Raw genomic sequence first — 21,717 nt, 5'->3', positions numbered from 1 at the left:
AGGCAGGGAGAGGATTCTTATCCAGGATCTTATTCAGGTCCCCTGCAGAGGGCTGGATGCCCACTGGTTGGGGATAGTTTTAGAGGTGATTCTTGTTCATCTGTAACTTGGGCTACAGGACCTCAGAGATTCCTTACAGCCCTTAAAGTCTATGATTCCCCAGTAAGGCTCAATAGGAGTCAGGCCTATGAATGATTAACTATGGATGCTTATTACCTATGATCTTTCTAGTTTTTTTCCTTTTAAAATAAAACAGGGATTAATTTTGTAAAAGGGAAAAACATAATGCCTTAATCTCATGTGTACTCCTCTAATGGTCGTTGAAAATAAGAAATCTGGTTTCAGTGGCATTTGCTCTCCTGGAGAGTAATCAACCTCTCAGAGGAACTCTGTTCTTGAAATGCTGCTCTTTTTAAGTTTGGCTGTTCAGAGGTTTGAGTCTGTTTTCTAGTTTCTCTGCTGATTCATTATCATGTTAGAGAAATAAAATCTTGCAATTATCAAGTCCAGCTCCTTGACTAGTGGGTCCATGCCATCTCTCTCTCTCTCTCTCTCTCTCTCTCTTTTTGGATCTGTCTTCTTAGTCACAATGCCTCTGTCACATAGTAAGTAGCCACTTAACATCTTTGTTATTTGACTGATCTACAACATTCTTTTTCTTTTGGTATATAAATATTTTTATTGTATTTCTATTGTTTTTTTATTAATTTATTTTTGTTTTCAACAATCACTTCCATACACTTTTGAGTTTTAAATTTTCCTCCCCCTCTCTTGCTGTCTCCCTCCCTAAGACAGCATGCAATCTGATATAAGCTCTACATATACATTCCTATTAAACATATTTTCACATTAGTCATGTTGTAATGAAGAATTAGAACCAATAGGAGGAACCACAAGAAAGAGGAAACAAAACAAAACAGAAGAAAAAAAGGAGCAAATAGTATGCTTCGCTGATCTACAGCATTCTTGAAAGCAGTTATCCAGCCTTGAACATCAGTGTTTACAGGGAATTTACTATCTAATGAGTTATTCAATAACTAGCAATTATATATAGTACTTTAAGGTTTTCAAAGTGCTTTCCATGCATCATCTCATTTGATCTTCACAAAAATCCTACTGTGTCTGTGTTATTATATCCATTTTACGAATAGAGAAACTGAGATTGAAATTGGTTAAGGAGTTTGCCCACCTGTAGTAAGTATCAAAAGTGGAATTTAAATTCAGGTCTTTCTGACTCCAAATTCAACACTCTATCTACTATGCCAACTAGCTGTCTACATTCTCAGACAGTTTCAATTATAGTGATATTTTTCCTCATAGTTAACCAAATTTTACATCCCTGTAACTTGCACCTATTGGCTCTTCTATTAATTTTAGATAGATGGAGCATTTACTACATGCTAGGAACTGTACTAAACCCAGGAGATAAAATAGAAGAAAACAAGATGGTTCTGACTCTCAAGGAAGTTACCTCCTAATGGGAAAAGACACTACATAAAGGGCAGCCTGAAAGGTAGGGCAGGGTGGGAGAAGGAAAGGGAGAAGGTGGGAGAAAGAGTCTTCTCTTTTTGGGGGGAGGCTGTTGAAGAAGTGTGACTGTCTAGAGATTAAATGAGCTGAGAATAATTTGAGCGGGGATGGAGGTCCTCAAGAAATGGTAATCTCTGCCAGGGACTCAATAGTCAGGAGAACAAGATTCATTTTCCCTATGGAGTCAAGCAGAATAAGCATTCCCCATAACAGTCCTTTGGGTTAAAGGCCACTACATTTTACAGATGGCATGATGTAAATACCCAAGTAGTAAAATGGCTTGTTCATTATCCAAAATGATAGTGGCCTATTTGCCCTGCCAAGGAATTGTGAAATTAACTGAGTCAAAGTTTGCAAGATCAGTTGGGAGTTTCAGATTGTGTAAATGCTTTATAAGACCATGATTTGAAAAACTTACATTCATATATATACATATCTATATAATATTTTGTGTAATATCCATGTTCCCAAAAAGTTATTTGTAAGTTTACTGTGTGTGTGTGTGTGTGTGTGTGTGTGTGTGTGTAAATTGAACGTAATTGTGACTGATCTAGGGGAACTTATTATCAGCTTCCGGTGATTTGTAGGTAGAAACTTACTTTTGAATAATTTTTTTTTGTAATGAACACACTTCAGTATTTCAAAAGATTTGTGATTTCATGATTGTAGGCAATCCCTCCATTGCAGTATTTCAGTGCGTTTGAAGACAGTTTCATGAGTTGTTGGGTCCAAAGGAAAAACCATCACCTGGTGATCAACCATATGGTGATAATTCACATTGTTGAGATTGTCGTTCTTTACCTGGGTTTGTATGCTGAGCCTTTTCAGCTTGGTAGAACCTGCTAGAACTCAGGCTCTGATGGCATAGACTTTGAGAACCCAGGGTCACCTTCATAGTATACCAGACACCTCGGCAGCAATGTGACACAATAGAGAGGACATTGAACTTGGAGTCAGGATGAACTGAGTTCAAATCCAACTTCAGATGCTTCCTAGTTACTTAAACCTGGTCAAGTCACTTAAACTGTTTGCTTAAACTTTGTTTCCTCATCTGTAAAATGGAGGTAATAATAGCATCTACCTCCCAGGATTGTTTTGAGAATCAAAGGAGATAATATTTGTAAGGCACTTTATAAACCATAAAATGCTATATAAATATTAGTTATTGTTATACCATGATGGAGCATTGAAATAGGATTTTAGTGAAAGTATATTACAAATAATTACCTTCTAATTTTTTTTTTAGTTTGAATTTTTGCATATTGGGTCTTTTGAAAGTGAGAGCATACCTGTACTGTGTTAGTATTTTCAGTAAGTTTATGTTGTGTTGTACAGGTCACAGATTCAGATATGACAATTGACTAGGGAAAATTTTGAAATATAGGGCACCTTTTGTCTTTTTTTAAAGTTGTACTTATCTGATAATTCACTCTCTTTTCCTCTGAAAATAATGTTTTAAAGGTTTCTAACACACTATCTGTGAGTTTAATTTTTTCCTTGTGTTCTAATGGTGTCTCTTTTCCAAAAGCAGAGTGATTGACTTAAACATGGTCCAAATTAGAGAAGCAAAGTACATGTTGTAATCATTTTCTCATCTTTAAACTCAGATATTTCTTTTTTGTCTTTGAATTTTGTTACCCCTTGATGTATTGGGTAGCTAGATGCCTTTTTGAAGAGTGTATTGTAAAACGAAATTTTGCAGAAATTCATTTTCCTGCCAACAGTGAATTCCAGATGGAATGAGGTCAAAGTTGGGCCAGGAGTGAGTTCAAAGGGAGAAGTGGTTTTGTCACGACCTTTCTTCCTAGTCCTGCTTCTTGTCTCTACTGTTTTGTCCCATTCCCCCCGCTTTCAGGTTGCCCTCCTTGTCAACACTACTGCCTGGCTAAGTCTCCACAGATGAAGGTCCCCTGGAGCTGGGAAAAAGAACTTCCTGGATCCCAGCAGATTGCTTCATTCTGTTACTGACTGCCTGGAGCCTGAGCTATGTAGCCTTTAGAAAAGGGAATTCTTATTAGTATGTTGGCATAGACAGTGTCATCGATTTAGAGCTAGAAAAGACCATTGAATCCAACCCCATCATTTTTAACAGATGAGGAAACTTAGACAGACATAGCCTTTGTGATTTGCCTAGAGTCACACAGCTAGTAAAGTTCTTAGGCCGGATTTGAATTCAGATCTTCTTGACTTCAAGTCCAGGACTCTAACCGTTATACCACTCAACAACAACACTTTATTTTTTTAGTCTTCATTATCTTTTGATCTTTTGACACTTTTTTATTGCACCCCCTTCTTTTGTGATATTTTTTCTTCCCTTGACTTCCTGGTACTATTCTCCCAGTTCCCTTATAATTCTGATAATTTCTACAGTCTCCTTTCTTTTCCTACTATAACACCCTGGGTCTTCATTACTCCTTGCTTTGAGTATTAGAACAGCCTACCCACAAGATTTCTTGCCTCCAGTCTTGGATGCTCCCTCCACCCAAAAAAAAATGCCTACTATTGCAAGATTAATTATTCTAATGTGGTATGCTTGCTAGTGTCTAGCGTCCTATGCAAATATCTTCAATGGGAGGATTGGACTTAGATCTTTCTGACTCCAGGCTGGGTGTTCTGCCACTCCATCATTCTGCTTTCTTCCCCAGCATGTATATGTTTGTATTGGGAGAGATGTTGGCAGTTTTTTGCTACTAAGGCAAGTAAACAAATTTTGCTGTTTTGTAGAATCAATGTTAGAGAATAAATATAGCATGTCTTTATCAATTTGCAAGGAATTTTATTGTTTTTCTAAATGCTTCACATACATTTTGTTAGATGCTCTGTACAATAGCCCTTTGGCATAGGGCAGGTGGTTATTATTCCCATTTTGTAAATTGATATACTGAGTCAGAGAGAGTAAGTGACTTGATCAGGGTCACGCAGCAAGTTAGTGATAGAGCCAGTATTGGAACTCAGGTCTTATGATACTTGGTCTTGTGTTCTTTTCTTTGCTTTATGAAGCTACTGGACCTGTAATTTTTTTTTTAGTATAGAGCTCCCAGGTGAGGAAACTCCTGCTACCAATGCAAGTCAACACCTTCCCTGCAATCGATCATCTTAGAGAGTTCACTAGAAAACTAAGAGGTTAAGTGACTTACTGAGGGTCACATCACCGTATGTGTCAGAGGTGGGACTTGAACCCAAATCTTCCTGGTTCCAAAGCTGGATCTTTATCCACTAAGCTATGACCCTACAGGGACCATACAAAGACATTTGTATTATGAATTATTCAGAGTTGATGCTAAGCATTCTTTTTTTCTTATCCTAAAAATTGAAGTCCATTAGCAGATTCCAGTGGAATTGAAAGGGATTTACTTTTGAATGGGAAAAGGAAAACCATAGATGTTAGAACAGTAGGAGAGAACTCAGGCTTTAGAGTTTTTTGCCCCCTCATTCTCTGTGTTTGCAATTTAAGGTACAGGCCCTCCATCTCATACTTGGATTTATTGTATTAGCCCTCTGGTTGGGATCCTTGACTCAAGTCTCTCCCCACTCTAGTCAGTTCTCCACTCAGCTGTCAAATTGATTTTCCTGAAGTTAAGGTCTGACCTTTTCAACCCCCTTTCCCACCATTCAGTAAATTTCACCGACTCCCTATCACTGCCGTGATCAAATATAAAATCATCTGGGGTTCAAAGTCTTTCATAACCTAGCCCCTTGCTGCCTTTCCAGTCTTATTATACCTTACTCACTCCCAAATACTCCATGATCCAGTGACTCTGGCTTCCGGGAACATGACATTCCATTGTGCATTTCACTGTCTGTCCCCCATTCTCAGAACTTTCCCTCCTATCTTTGTCTTCTGGCTTCCTTCAAGGCCCAAGTAAAATCTTACCTTCTACAAGAAGCATTTTTCTGATCCTTCTTTCTAGTGCCTTTCCTTTGTTGATTATCTCCAATTTATCCTGTATTTATCTTGTTTGTACATAGTTGTTTGCGTGTTGTCTTCCCCAGTAGACTGTGAGCTCCTTGAGAGCAGGGAATGTTTTTTTGCTTTTCTTTGTATCCCCAATACTTAGCACAATGCCTGGCACATAATAGGAGCTTAATAAATGCTTGTTGGCTGACTGACTCCTTGTTGCTAGGGGCCAAGGAATTTTTCTGACTCTGATATGCATAGAAAGAGATGGAATGAACTTGGCTTGGCTTCTCCTGCCTTGGTCTTATCTGGTTCTGGCTTGCTGACCTTCGCAGGCAAGTGTACGTTGCCTGAGAGGGAAAAGGAGAAAATCTGGTGCAGGAGGATGGGAGTGAGGAGATGGGGTAGACGCGGATTACAGATTAGTGTTGCCTGGCCACCATTTCATTTGGTTTTTAATTCCTCTGTTGCCCTGGTTTATCTTCAAAGCATATAATCGTCTACCAGAAAATAAGATCTGGAGGTTATGCATCCTGTAGTGTAAGGTACTCTTCACAACGCATTGAATTAGAATTAGAAAGCTCTAGGGAAAGGAGACTTAGGCAAGACACTAGCAGATGTGTTGGGCTCTCTGATGCTTTTTGACATAGTGCTGAGTAATGTATCTTCTAAGTAGGTCACAAGAAGCAAAGTAATGCCCCATAGAACCCTCTCCCCTCAGTAACTTTAAAAAAAAGTAATTTTTGACACTAACTGCCCCTGAAGTAAGTGCCCATGATGTTGACAGCAGCATGAAATCTGCCTCCGTGCTCAGAGTGTACTCATTTTTAGAGCCACCTTTGATCCCAGAGCTCCAGGATAGTCAGTCTATTTCTGCTTCTGCTGGAGAGCAGATAATCACCAAGACCCCCTCATGTTGACAAGGAGAAAGATGAGGTGTTAATTAGCATAATCTAGTGCTTCTTTGAATTTAATTTGATTTATAAAATGAAGTGTTATCAGAATAACTTGTGAAGAAAAAATCAAGAAAACAGAAACAATAGAGTTATGAGGAAAAATCTTACTTTTCATAAGGTAGAGGTGAATTTATAATGGAATAAAAAAGATAACTAAGGGAGGTTATAAATGATAATAGAAATAACTGACATTTATATAGTGCCTTAGGGTTTGCAAAAGAGAGAGGAAGGCTGGGAAGCCCTCTGCTCCTGCCCTACTTGGTTTTCCAACCTCCTGGTGATACCAGAAGAGTTCTTAAACTCTGGGGTCAAATCCTGGTCCCTGCCATAGAAATTTGATTGGTTTCAAAGGTTAGATGTGTTAGTATTTCAGGGTGACTTTGGTTAAAAGTATGAGGAGAAACCCTTATTTTCATTGTCTGCCCTCATTCACGTGTTAAGCATAGCTTCCCAGCTTGCCAATTACCTAGATTCCTTAGTTCTCCAGATTTCAAAGTGAATATAGGAAAAAGTAAAATTTATTTTTAAAATTGTAGTTTGGCACAATTAGGTAATCTTTATAACTTCCCTGTGTGTTCAGTTATGTCCAACTCTTTGTGGTTATGTCCAGCCTCATTTGGGGTTTATTTGGTGAAGATACTGGAGTAGTTTGCCATTTCCTTCTCCAGCTCATTTCACAGATGAGGAAACTGAGGCAAAAAGGGTTGTGATTTGCCCAGGGTCATACAGCTTGTAAGTGTCTGAGGCTGGATTTGAACTCAGGTCTTCCTGACTCCAGGCCCACAATTTGTCCATTGCTGTTATTTGGCTTCCCTATAACATCCCTAGTCAGTACCTAAAGTAGTAGGAGCTTTGTGGAATGTAATTGAAACATTTTGTTTGTTTGTTTGTTTTTGCCTATCAATGTCTTAGTACAAAGGACTAAAGGACTGAAGAAGAAAGTGTTATTATACATGAAATATGCTTTGTTTCCCCACTATTTGCAACAGTTGCCCACCCAAGAACCTTGATAGAGATTTTACTTGAGTTGATGCTGACATGGATTTGTGGTCAATTGCACACTCTATTCTAAAAATACACTGTATTCTCTGAGTATTTTAAAATTTTATTTAGATTAAGAAAGTGGAAGGGTAGAGCTCATTAAATAATTATGTTGGTATGGCAACATTAATCCTGTGCAGCCAATTGTCCTGACAGGGCCAAAAGTTTTCTTTTTTTGCCTTCTCTGGCCGGGAGAAAAATATTTTGTGTTTGATTTTATAAAAGGTATTAGAGAGTACCTTATGACATTAGAGAGTACTAGGTAGGGCTATGTTGATGAAGATATTAACGAGTACTATGTGGCTTTGATGACTCTAATATCACTATTTTAAGTTTTAGATAATTTATGAATTTAATGAACATGATGTTTTATGGTCACAGCAAAAAAAAAAGGACAAAGGAAAGGACAATTTTGTTTAATTCCTTCTCTGAATTTTAATCCATGTTGATGTCAATTTTTAATAAATAAAAGTCATTTTTGGAAGGCTATTTCAGTTAAAGGCATATATATTTTTAGGTAGCAGCAATTTCACTTGACTAAGTTAAGCCTTTTCTAAGTGAGGGGTTGTTATTTCTATTATTTCATTGTGAAGGGGAACATTTGGAAAATTCATTTGTATTGTTAGTCAATTTTCCATTCTTGATAATGCACTATAAAAGAATTGCATCATCAAACAAATGATAACAGAATGAACTTGTATGAGGCTTTGCCAAGTGATTAATAGAAACCCACTCCAAGAAAGATAAAAATTTGCCCCCCTTTGCCCACATTCTTTTTTTCTTTTTAAAAATTTATTTAGCATTTTATTTTTCCTTAGTTACATAAAAAAATAATGTTTAACATTCATTTTTAAAGCTTTGAGTTCCTAATTCTCTCCCTTCCTTCCTCTACATCCCCTCCCCCCACATTGAGAAAGCAGGCAATTCGATATAGGTTATACATGTGTAGCCATGCAAAACATTTCCATAATGGTCATGTTGTGAAAGAAAACACAAACCAAAAAAACTCAAGAAAAATATAGTAAAAAAAAAAGTATTCTTCAATCTGTATTCAGATACATTCAGTTCTTTCTCTGGGAATGAATAGCATTTTTCATCATAAGTCCTTCAGAGCTATCTCGGATCCTTGTATTACTGAGAACAGCTAAGTCATTCACAGCTGATCTTACAATATTGCTGTTACTCTGTACACAGTACATTTCAATTTGCATCAGCCCATGCAAGTCTTTCCAGGTTTTTCTGAGAGCATTCTTCACTACACATTCTTGAGAAACCTCCAGTCATATATTGTGTTGAGACTTCTTTCTTTTACTGCTAACTTGACCTGCCCCAGTGAAGTAAGAGTGAATGCTAATTATAAGATGATGAATCACTGTGGATGTTAAATTAAGAGAATTATATTTCCCTATTATGGATAAAAATTTAATACAGAGAAAGTGCAGTATCTTAATTACAAAGCTACTCCTTGAAAAATCTTGTGAAGGAGCAAAATCAATAAGAAACAAATATTTGCTTAACCATAGTCCTTAGATGCTTCAAATTGGCAGAACATCCCAATATCTGAAAAGCCAACTTTAAGCAATTTATGATACTGAACAAAGTTGTTCACATAGCAATATTATTTTTCTATATAATATGTATGTTTATTAACCATTTTTATGATACCTTTTTGAGTATAGTCTGGTACCATAAATGTAGCTAATAAATAGGCATGAGTAAACATCCTGTAAGAGACAGTTAGGTGGCTGGATAGCGAGCTGGGCCTTGAGTTTGGGAAGACCTGAATTCGAATCCATCCTCTGACACTTACTAGCCATGTGACCTTGGGCAAGTCACTTAATCTTATTTTGCATGATTCACTGGAGAAGGAAATGGCAAACCATTCCAGCATCTTTACCAAGAAAACCCCATGGACAGCATTGACATGATTTTGTTCACGGGGTCACAAAGAGTCACCATCCTACTTCAGGAAAGTCATGCAACTCCCCTAACCTGAGAGGGTTGGACTATATAGTTTCTGAGATCCCTTCCAGGTGATAGGCAAATCATATAACCTCTTTCAATCTCAGTTTCCTTATCCATAAGAAAAGGGTAACAATGTCTATATTACTGATGCCTGAATTTCTGCAAATAAAGATTATTTTGGCTAAAGGCTTCCTGTCTCTGTTAAAATGCAAATTGACTTGACAGTGGTGACAGCTTTAGTACAGTATACAGTAGTCCTGGGGAATGGGGGTAAGGGAGAGGAAGGGAGTAAGCATTTATATAGCACCTACTACATGGTAGGCACTGTGCCAAGTTCTTTACAAATATTGTCTCTTTTGATCCTCACAACAACCCTCTAGGGTAAATGTTGTTATTATCCTAATTTTACACTTGATGAAACTGAGGCAAAGAGAGGTTAGACTTAACCAAGGTCATGCAGCTAGTAAGTATCTGAGGACGGATTTGAATCCAGATCTAAAACTCTATCCATTATGGCACAATTGCCTCAAGTCCTGGTTCTCCACCAACTGTCTGACTTCCTTTTCAACCTCTTTTGCTAACACATCATGCTTCTTACCTATGGCTATACTCCAAAGCTCTGTCCTGGCTCCTGTTTCTTTCTCTATGCATTCATTTGATAACCTCTGCATCTCCTAGATAACATAAATCTGGGTGTCATTAGCAGAGAGTATTTATTTATTTAGGCTTAGTCTCTCTCTCTCTCTGAGTTTCAGTCCTGTATTACCGATTGCCTGCATTTCAAATGGAAGGGCCATAGCCATTTCCATCTCAACTTGTCAAAAACAGAACTCTTTCCATCCAAACCCAAACCTCTTTTGATTTTAAAACATCTTTTCAGTCTCCCAGCTGCCCCTAAATTCTCAACCTTTTTGTTATCCTCAACTTCTTCCTGTCCCCTCACGTCATATATACAATCATATGCCTTCACAGTATTCCCTTCTCACTACTCACACAGCCACACAACCACCACTTTAGTTCAGGCATTCATTGCCTCTTGCTTGGATTATTGCAGCAGCCTTCTAATTTATTGGTCCCTTTGCCTCAAATCTGTCCCTACTCCAGTCCATCCACCATACAGCTGCCAAAATAATTCTTCCTAAGAGCAGGTCTGACTATATTACTCCCTTACTCAATACTACCAGTGGCTTCCTATTGCCTCTAAGATAAAATATGTTTTTTTCCTTCCCCTTGCCCCTCATTTTTATTCTGTGTATGTCTTTTAAAAAAAAAGGCAATATGTTTCTTGTAAGCAACAGATCCTGGGGCTTTTCTTATCCAATCTGTCACTTTAAAAAAAATTAATGGATTTCTTAATCCATTTAAATGTAAAGTTATGCGGGGTTTATATTTTCTTCCATTTGTCCCTAATGTTGTCTTTTACTTTCAAATTAGGATTTACTCCCCTCTTCCTCTGTAGATAGAGTACTGTGTCTCATCAGTTATTTTAGCTTCATTTATTTTAAAGCAACCCTTTTTCTCCTAGCTCTCTTCTCTTCACCTTCAAACTACCCTCTCTCCCTGTTTGTTACTACTCCTTTCCCTAATTTTGGAGTTTCGTTTATTAGTGTTGTTTTCTTCCTCTGTTTTTTAAAAAGTCCCTCACAACATGACCTCAGTCTACCTCTCCAGGCTCATTATTGTATACAGCATTCTTCTTTCAAGTCTCAACCGTCCAGTCACACTGGCTCTCTTCTTGTTTTTCTGATAACTCCATCTTCCATCTAATGCTTTTACACTGCTAGTCCCCGTGCCTGGAGTGCCCTCCTTCCTCATCAATCCCCTCTCTGCCTTCAAGATTCTGTTTTCTTGTAGGTTTCAGCTCAAGCACCATCTTCTATGTGAAACCTTTCCTTGACAACCCCCTACCAAGTGCTGGTGCCCTCCCTTTCAAAATGACTCAGGAAGAGGTAGTGAGGCTGACGACTTTGCTCAGCACTGCCTCACTTAAATCTAATTCACGAGCAAGTCAAGACATCACTGGTGTTGTCACTCATCCTCTTCCAAAACTAAGGAGGAATAAAAACAAAACAACAACACCTTGTGTTTTGGTTTTGTGTATGCTTGTATACATATAATAGGTACGTGCTGTCTCTCCCAATTGGATATAAGCTTCTAAAGGGCAGGAACTCATTTTTTTCTTTGTATTCTCAGACCCTGTTGTCCATCACCAGAATAGGTGCTTGATAAATTCCTATCACTCAGTTAATAATTTACTGTATCTCAGTATGAATGATGGTTTTATCTGATTATTCTGTCACACCGAAATGTGATGTGGTAAATATCCAACCGGACACAAGTCGATTAGTACACATCAGAGTGGAGTAGGGAGGTGTCGGCAGGAGCGGAATTGGGCAGTAGGAGGAAAAGGGGAACAGAAAGGACGTGAGAGGGATGGAAGAAAAGGTTTGCTTTCGAGTAGGACTAACCCAGCCACTGTGATCTGTTCAGTTGCTGTGACCCTGTAGAAATGCTTACTTTCTAGCAGGATAAGGCAGAACTATGCAAATCACCCGCAGTCCTTCTGGGAAAAGGTGTTACTTGTTCCATTTACCTGCCTAACTCTTTGTTTGAATCCTCATTTGGCTTCCTTTTTTTCCCCAAAGCATTTTGCATAAGTTGAATGTCTTCATCCTGATTCTCTTTAATGCAGAGCCTAGATGTTTCTCTAGGGGCATCTCGATATATTTATGGGCTCTGACTCAAACTATTTCATCATTCTAAATGAGGAATAATTTTTAATTCATTCCCTTCCTTTGGCCCTGGCATCACTCTGCTAAGGGCATCTTAACTATCCTCTCCTTGTCTGTTAGCTGTAACTGGACTGCCCTGCTAACCCCACTGTTCCAGAAAACTGAAAGCTTGCTCCAGGTTGAGTACTATTGAATGCCATGTTCTGGCACGGTCTGTGAAAGCTTGAATATTATTGTATCTGCAGTGTGAAGAATTCTTGTTCAATTAAGAAGGTGTTGAAATAAAGGTTTATTACATGGGAGTATTTAGTGTGATTGTTTTGAGTGTGGATGTATAGGGTATCTCAAAAGTTTTAGTGCAGCTTTAATAGCTTAAATAGGTATATGCTATATTCTATTATGTAAATTTAGTGGTAGACTTGCTTGGGGTGTGTGTGTGTGTGTGTGTGTGTGTGTGTGTGCGTGTATGCAGGATTTTAAAAATATTATTTTATTTTTGCTTAGGAGCCAAGGTGTGTTGGCTTCACATCAATGAATAATTTTAGTTTCAGAGATAAAGGAAAACAGAAGTGCCTGTCTGCAGCAAAGCAGCTATTTAAATGTCAAATTGCCCACTGTTTTGTTTTATTTTTTAAACAACCCAAAAAACAGAGAGAATAAGGGTATGTCACAGTAAATAATATTGGTGATTCAGTTTTTAAGCTTAATTCTGATGAATATGAAAATTATTTTAATTGCTAATTTTAATGAAGAAATATGAATGGTTTTTTTTTTCTCCCTAGCTTCTGCCGTGGCTGCTGAAGATGTAAAGAAAGATGCCAAGAATTCACAGGTACTAATTCTATTTGTGAAAATCTTCTCTTTGTCTGAAATTCTTCATAGAACAGAAGATGAGGATGCTTTTTTTCTTAGACTAATGTGAAAAGGAGATTAGAAAACTTATGAAGTCAGAGAATGTTAGACATGGATGGATCATTTGGGATCATCTCAAGTTCAAGTGCTTCATTTTAAAGATGAGAAAACTGAGGCTTAGAAATATGAAAGGGCTTGTCCAAGGTTTTGGTGCCATATGCAGGACCTGAATTCAAGTCAATAATCCTTCTCCTTTAGCACACTTCATCTATTTGCCTCTTAGTAAATGTTCCATTTATTTAAAAAAAATAATGGATAGTCTTTTATCTATATAGATTAACTAGCATAAAGCATTGTAGAATATGTGCTTAGTAAATGTTCGTTGAAGGTAGCTCGGTGTTTCGGTGTCTAGAGTGCCAAGCCTGGAGTCCAGAAGACTCATCTTCCTGAATTCAAATCCAGCCTCAGACACTAAATAGCTGTGTGACCCTGGGCAAGTCACTTCACTCTGTTTGCCTCAGTTTCCTCTTCTATAAATTGAGCTGGAGAAGGAAATAGCAAACCACTCCAGTATCTTTGCCAAGAAAACCCTAAACGGGGTCATGAAGAGTCAGACATAACTGAAACGACTGAACAACAAAATATTTGTTGAATTTGAACCCATGGCAGCACTCTCAATGTCTATAGATATGCTTCTCTTAAAATGTTTCTTTCCATAATAGAAGAACATGTACAAGTATGAAATTCATTATAAAAAATAGTTGATTCCACATACCCAGGAATTTCAGGAATTTGATATTAATTTTGATACTATGTTTAAAAAACCCATAAGCTTATCCTACTCTCTCATTTAATTTTTTTCAGCCTATAAAATATAGGTGTTACTACTTTCTCATTTAATTTTTTTCAGCCTATAAAATATAGGTGCTACTACATCACAGGGGCTTTGCAAGTCTTTAGTGGCTGCCATTTTGAAGATGGCAGTGTTAGGGTATGTTTCAGGCAGGGAAGAGCTGCAGAAAGTCTCAGAGTTATTACGTTAGGTCCTGCTAGGTTAGAAATAGAACACCTTAGACTATACAGAAACATGTGTAAAAACCAAATCAAACCCAAGAAGATGTGATTGCACTCTTTTATTGATTAAATTGCTTTGATTTTATTAATTTGCCCTTTTGATCACTGTTTAAAAATCTTACTTTGCTAATAATTTTCACATGAGGGCATTGTGATGTATCAGTTTAGTACCTAATGGAAAAGAAATGGCATTTAACACATGGTTTGCTTTGTCATTAATTAAAACATAATTGGTATTTTTTTCTTTTTCAAGACTAGTTCTCCTTATCTCTCCCAGGCTGGAAGTGCAGCAGCCACTTGTGGGCCCAATTTCTTACTTATCTACATGGAAGCTTTAACCTATTCAGTCGTTCCTGTTTGGGCCATTTGCTTTTCCTTAAGCAGCTTAGAGGTCCTTTGCTCCCTGTTGTTGCTCAGTCATTTTTCAGTTGTGTCCCACTCTTAGTGACCCCATTTGAGGTTTTCTTGGCAAAGATAATTGGAGTGGTTTGCAGTTTCCTTCTCCAGCTCATTTTACAGAAGAGGAAACTGAGGCAAAATGGGTAAAGTGACTTGCCCAGGGTCACACAGCTAAGTGTCTGAAGTCAGATTTGAACTCAGGAAGATGAGTCTTCCTGACTCCAGGTCTAGCACTCTATCTACTGTGCCCCTCTCTGGAACTCACCATATTGCTCCTGGTCTCAGTGCTAGTGCCCACTCAGTATTAGCCTCATGCAGCTCAGGATTTCCAAATTCAAGCCTCTGCCTCCACCACCAGCAGCAATTATAGGAGTACACTACTACAGCTGACTGATTCTTGGCTATATAAAAGAATTTTTAATGGAATGTTTCTTAGTAACCCCAGTGTCATATCCCTTTCAAACTGAATAGAGTATGAATCTCCCAAGAAATTCTGCACTGCTATAATTAAAAGCAGTCTTCAAATTACTTTAGTAATAATGAGGCGTATTTGTTATGGATTTAAAAATGCTACCTATAGTTCAATATCAGGGAATTAAAATTTTATTAAATGAATTTAGAGATTAGTTCCACATATGTTCACTGGTGGGTTTCAGGTGATCTTTAATTTTGAATCAGGACATTATATTTTCTTCCACTTTTAATATGTAATGTTTTCCTATATTTTCATAGCATCTTTCATCCAAAGATATTCAATTCATTCTAAAAGTATTGTTCATTCAAACAGTGGGCCTTTAAGGAGAGGCAGTCAGGTGGCACAGTGGAATTCAAATGTGGCCTTAGACACTAGCTGTGTGACCCTGGGCAAGTCATTTCAACTTGTTTGCCTCAGTTTCCTCATCTGTAAAATGAACTGGAGAAGGAAATGGCAAACCACTCCAGTATCTCTGCCAAGAAAACCCCAAATGGGGTCATGAAGAGTTGGACATGACTGAAAAAAGACTGAACAACAAATGGCAAAAACCTTTTCTTTCTGATAGAAGAAAGCAGGTTGTGTGATACACTTGCAGTCCGTGACACCTTGCCTGAGGTGACCTGATGCTCCTATTGCCTCTCCAGATTCCCAATCTATTGCTTATATTGACCTTTTAGCATTTACCAGGTCCTTCAAACTGCTTGAGTATGTGGATTCCTGGCCTATTTCCCATTAGTACTTAAGTGAACCTTTACTCCAGGTGGTTGGCTGGTTCCTGATTCCCAGCTATGCCTATGAGCCTATACTTTTCCTTCACTCCACACTTGTGGCTCTGCATCACCTCTTCTGATCCCCCAGTTCTTCATCCCATGTCCACAACCCACTCTGCTAACTTGACATCACAGTGGTAAATGCTGGTTAAATTTTCTTGAGGTTATAATATGGGATGCATGCCCTGAGCCCTCTATCAAAGCCAAGCAATTAAGGCAACAGAGAGAATTCAGATCTCATGGACTTGTTTTGTTTTTGTAGTGGCAAACCAATGACTGTTTATCTGGAGTGTTAGATGCAAGCATCCTGCATAATTTGCTTGTTCAAACCCTCACTTTTATTCTAGTGTTAATGACTGAGGAGAAGAGTCAGGTTCATCTACTTCCCTTCTCAAACAGCATTCAGATAAAATGCTTGATGATTTTGATAAATAATGTTATCTTTTGATGAATTTCCAAACTAGATATTACAGGGATACGTGTGGACTTTGATGTTCCAAATGACCATATCTACCATCTCTTAACACAAAAAACCTCGAACTCCAAAACCTGTCTAATGGAATTGTGCTTTTCCCACCAGGAGAAGGAACCATGTGCAGTATAGTTACATTAATAATATACCCTGTGTGAAGTTGAACTACATTATGACTGACCTACAAAAACCTGACAGTGCCTACATTTGTGATTGATATTAATAGTCGAGATGAGAAACATAACTGCAGCTGAGATAATAAAACAAGTCATGTGTTTCTTCTTAGGAAGAACTGTATCTTTTCCTGAGAAAGCCAGAGACTGAATTTTTAATGTTCTGTCAATTTATTTGTTTAGTCTAATTTTCTCTTTGGGGAGGAAAATACTTGGGTTCACTTTGATTCCATTCCATTTTGCCCAATTCATCCATCCATTAAAATATGGACAGGGAGAGAGGAAGGACAATATGGACTAAGCCTTTAAAAATTTTGAGTTCTAGCACTTCAAAAAAATTTAGGTTTTTTTTAAACTGATGAGTTTTTCTTTTGTATTTAGTTGTATTTGGTGCAAAGTTCATTTAAATTTGGCTTAAATATCCAATCTCCTGATAACTATGCTATGTCTAAGCTATGTAGTCTAGAAACAGTCATAGACATGTCTTCCCTTTCAACTTTATGATGGTGAGATGCCCTATACTCATATATCACTTTCAATTTATTTTCAAAGTAGTTTCACATCTACTATCATGTATTATCACCAATATTTCTGCTAGGTAGGTTGGACAGGTGTTGTTTTTATGGTATAGTAGAAAAAACACTGAATTGGTGGTAAGGAGACTGGGAGTCTGGGCTTGTCTCTGTCACTAATTAGTTGTATTGCCTCAGACATCAACTTCTACGGACCTCAGTTTTCTTAAGTGTAAAATGAGGTTAGATAATCTCTAAGGTCCCTCTCTGTTTTAAAATTCTATGATTCCATAATCCCCATTTTTTGGATATGAGGAAAAGTCCCTAAAAACATCAACAAGCATTTATTAAGTATCTGTTGTTTGCCAAGCATACATTAAACGAAACCAAAAATTAAATAACCCCTGTCCTCAAATAACATATTTTATTGGAGGATACAACACATACTTGTATATATAAGTATATATAAAAGAAATGTAAATGTAAATATATAAGCATACATACTTATTAGCTTAAGTATATATAAAATGAATCCTAGTTTATGGAGGGATTAAAGATGGATGGTGTTAGCACTTGTTGGAGGTAAGGGTAAAGAGATGTGGTTAGTAGTTTTTGACCTGAGTCTTGAAGGAAAAAGAATGTATTTCAGCATGGTGGATGGCCAGAGCCAAGATGGGCAAATGGGAAATGGAGAGCCACATACGAGGAAAAGCAAGATCAGTTTGACTACACCATAGTGTATGGGTAGGAGAGGAAGGAATGGGGTCTTAAAATGTACACGTGGCCTACATTGTGAAGGATTTTAAAAGCCAAATAGGAGTCGTTATTGTATCCTAGAGGCAATTGGGAGCATCTGGAGTTTATTGAATAGAGGAGTGACATAGTCAGCCTTGTACTTAAGGCAAATCACATTAGCATCTATGGGACAGGTGTGTAGGACTGGTGATGATGCCAGAGGTGATGATGCCCTGAACTAGGTTTGTGGCCATGTCAGATGAGAGAGCTATATTGTGAAGGTAGAAATGACAGGACTTGACAACTGGTAGGTAGGGTAAGGAAGATCGAGGAGCTGAAGATAATGCTGAATTTTGGGAATCGGGGAGACTGGAAGGATGATGATGCCCTTGAAAGAAATCGTTTTGAAGAAAGGTGGATTGGAAGGGAGAGGAAATGAGTTTGGCTTTGGACGTGTTAAATCTGAGATGTCTATTGGACATATAGTTTGAAATGGTTGGTAGATAGTTGGTGATACAGGATTAGAGCTGAGGAGAGATTAAGGTTGGTTACTTAAATCTGGGATTTATTTGCACAGAGATGTACTTAAATCCATAAGAGTTAATGAGGTGGGGGGAAGGGGACAAGAGAGCAGGGGGATGACAGAGGGGAGGGCAGATTGGGGGAGGGGTAATCAGAAGCAAACACTTCTGAGGAGGGACGGGGTCATAAGAGGGAATAGAATAAAGGGGGGGCGGGATAGGATGGAGGGAAATAGAGTTAGTTTTTCACAACATGACTGCTGTGGAAGTGTTTTGCATGACTATACATCTGCAACCTATATCGAGATGCTTGCCTTCTCAATGAGGGTGGATGGGGAGAGAGGAAGGGAGAAAATTTGGAACCCAAAGTTTTAAAAACAAATGTTAAAAATAGTTTTCACATGCAATTAGGAAATAAGATATATAGGAAATGGGGTATAGAAATCTATCCTGCTCTACAGGAAAATTGAAGGGGAAGGGGATAAGAGAAGGGAGGGAGAGATAGAAGGGAGGGCAGATTAGGGGAAGGGGTATTCAGAATGCATGTCATCTCAGGGTTGGGGGAGGGATGAGATGGAACTCAAAATCTTGTGGAAGTGAATGGTGTAAACTAAAAATAAATAAGTAAATAATTTTTAAAAAAGAGTTAATGAGGTCACAAGGGAAGAGGGCAGAGAGAAGAGAGAAGGCCCAGGACTGAGTCTTGGAGTGCAAACGCAGTTAGTGGACAGGACATGGGTGATGATCTGACAAAGGAGACTGAGAAGGAGCAGTCAGGCAAGAGAAGAACCAGAGAAGAAGGTATCTAGGAAGAGAAGGTGGTCACTGATATCAAATGCTGCAGAGAGGTGAAAAAGGATGAAGATTGAGAAAAGGCCATCACATCTGGCATTGCACCTCACACTCAGCAATTGGGCAGAGATTCTGAAAGAGGGGAATGATCAGTGTTGGAAAGGTGTTGGAAAAAGGGAACAGTGATGTGACAGCTGTGAATTAGACTAGCATTCTGGAAAGCAATTTGGAATTATGCCAAGAATGTGCCATCTCATCATCAGAGACAGGAGGAAAATGAAGAGAGAGCCAAAGATGACATAGGCTTTTGAGATGAAGAGAAAAAGAGGGATTTCAGTGCTAATGGCTTCCATTTTCTTAATAAGAGGAAGAGCCTTAGCTGAGAGGGTTGTGGGAAGGTGAGATGTGGAAAGTTTGAGAAAGGAAGTTTTCGATTAGCCTGTGGGCTAGAGAACCAATTAAGGAAGGGTAAAAACTATTGCCTTGTTATAGTGAGTGCCCAGTTAAGGTTTAACCCTTTAGCTCTATTACCTAATTTCATTAGCACTCCATTGCTTATAGAAAAATGTCAAAACTCTGAGTTTGACATTCAAGGGCTTCTTCAATATAATCTCAAAACTATCTTTGCAGTTTTATCCCCTACTAATTCTCCTCTCGGTCAAGAGAATCTTAAAATTGTAAGTGACTTCAGAGGTTGCCAGTCCAATTTGTACCTAAAACACGAATTCTTCTCTGCCACCACCTGATTCTGTGCTATAGTCTTACAGTACTAGTTCATGTTCCCCAAGTATGTCAGACTTGGTACAGTGAAGTGGGTACCACCAGTGTGGGGATCAGGAGTCCTGGTTCTAGTCTTGGTTCTGCCATAATTTTGCTATGTGGCCTTGGACAAGCCATTTAGCCTCAGGGCCACAGTTTCCCCATCTGTAAAATGAGGGTGTTGAGCTGGATAATGTCTAAAGTCTCTTCCCATTCTGTCATTGTATGCACCTCTTATTCTTAAGCACCCCTACAATTTCTCCATTCAGTGCTTTTTCTTATGCTTTTCCTTTTGCTTAAAATGTCCTTCCCTTATATCCTCATCTGTCAATGTCCTGCTCATCCTTCAAGTTCCTACCCAAATGCTTTCTTTCTGATATCTTCCCCTTGAAACTGATGTGAACCACCTCATTGGAACCTCCATAGAAGTTATTTTTAAATTTCTTTTGTGGAACCTATCACAATAGTCTAGCTTTAAAAATAACTAATCGTACTCCTGTCTCAGTCCCCATACAATAGGCTGGGCATTCTATTATTTATCTTGTACCAAACCCTACCCTCAGTCACTCAAAGATGTCATTTCAGAAAATAGGTTTAATAGAGGTGTTTGTTTCCTCATTACTAAACTTTGTTTTTCTTCTCTAAATGATCATTCATTTGCCAAGCTAAATCCCACTTTTGTCAGGGAAGATCCATAAATGTAGTCTTGGTGAAGTCTGTAAAGAAAATTGAACACAAAAGGACCCTTAGTGGAATATTTGCTGGAGGTCCAACTACCACATATGGCAGCATAAGGCTGGAGGAAGTAAGCTGCTATGGGGCACACTCAATAGAACTCAGAACAGTGGATAGAACTTGAGACTTGGAATTAGGAAGACCTGAGTTTGAATCCTGTCTCAAACACTTACTAGCTGAATAACCTTGGGCAAGTCATTTAGCCTCAGTTTCCTTCTCTGTAAAATGGGTATAATAGCACCAGTTGTGAGGATCAAATGAGTCAACATATGTAAAATACTTTGCATACTTTAAAGTGCCATATAAATGCTAGCTGTTACTATCATGATGATGCTGATGATGATGTGGCAAAGGCAGATTAGAAAGAAAATCCACTATATATACTACCAACACAATGTCATATAATCAATAGAGACCTGTTCTCAGAACTCAGATGATAACAGTTATATTATTATTACAAATAATCATAAATTGTAATTATACATAATTATAGCTGATATTTGTATAGCATTTACAATGTGCCAGGCACTGTGCTAAATACTTTACAAATATTAGTTCATCTGATCCTTATAGCCCTGGGAAGTAGGTGCTGTTATTACCCCCATTTTACAGATGAGGAAACTGGGGCAGACAGAGGTTAAGTGACTTGCCCAGGGTTACACAGCTAGTAAGTGTCTGAGGCTGGGTTTGAGGTCAGATCTTCCTAACTCTAGGTGCAAGGCTCTAACCACTGTGCCACTTAGCCACCCCGGTAAACCTAGGTTGAAGTGCTGCTTTTCATACATACTGGCTACCATGACTTTGACCAAGGCATTTAACCTCTCAGTGTCCCAATGAAGTCTCCAAGAATATAAGTTTCAGAGCCAATTTATATTAGTAAAGGGAGTTTTTCTCACTGGAAATTCCTCATGCCATTGAAATCACAAATAGGGTTGACATTTTGTATTTTATTCGCAAACAACAATATTTGCTTGCATTCATATAAGACCTTAATGCATTATAAACATTACTTCATTTAATCCTCACAACAACTCTGTGAGCTAGGACATTATCCCAATGTTACCTGTGAGGTAATATTATTATCTCCATTTTAAAGATGAAGAAACTAAGGCTCAGTGAAGTTAAGTGATTTGCTCAGTCATATATACAGCTTCTAAATGGCAGGTTGAGACTGATTTTATCATGCTGCTTCTGAAATATACATTTCTTAACCTGGCATTTGAGGTTCTCTGGCTCACTCATAGACTTTATATTGCAGCCAAACTGAACTACTAGGATTATGTAATTTAGGACTCGAAGGGATGATGAAGATCATGTCATTCGCCG

The 21,717-nt window shown here is 38.2% G+C and overlaps 1 protein-coding gene across 2 annotated transcripts in view; it reads left to right on the top strand.

Moving 5' to 3' along the window:
- Positions 1–21,717, top strand: part of B3GLCT (beta 3-glucosyltransferase) — a 122,134-nt gene that overhangs the window by 9,565 nt on the left and 90,852 nt on the right. For both annotated transcript variants that reach the window (XM_027835194.1, XM_027835193.1), the window contains exon 2: positions 12,905–12,954. In XM_027835194.1, the coding sequence (XP_027690995.1) occupies positions 12,905–12,954 (50 nt within the window). The remainder of the gene's footprint in view (positions 1–12,904; positions 12,955–21,717) is intronic.

The sequence above is a fragment of the Vombatus ursinus genome, unplaced genomic scaffold, assembly GCF_900497805.2.
Source record: "Vombatus ursinus unplaced genomic scaffold, bare-nosed wombat genome assembly UNPS02014813.1, whole genome shotgun sequence".
NCBI classification, from domain to species: domain Eukaryota; kingdom Metazoa; phylum Chordata; class Mammalia; order Diprotodontia; family Vombatidae; genus Vombatus; species Vombatus ursinus.
Note: the sequence above shows the minus strand (reverse complement) of the source record. Positions and strands in the feature narration are given on the sequence as shown.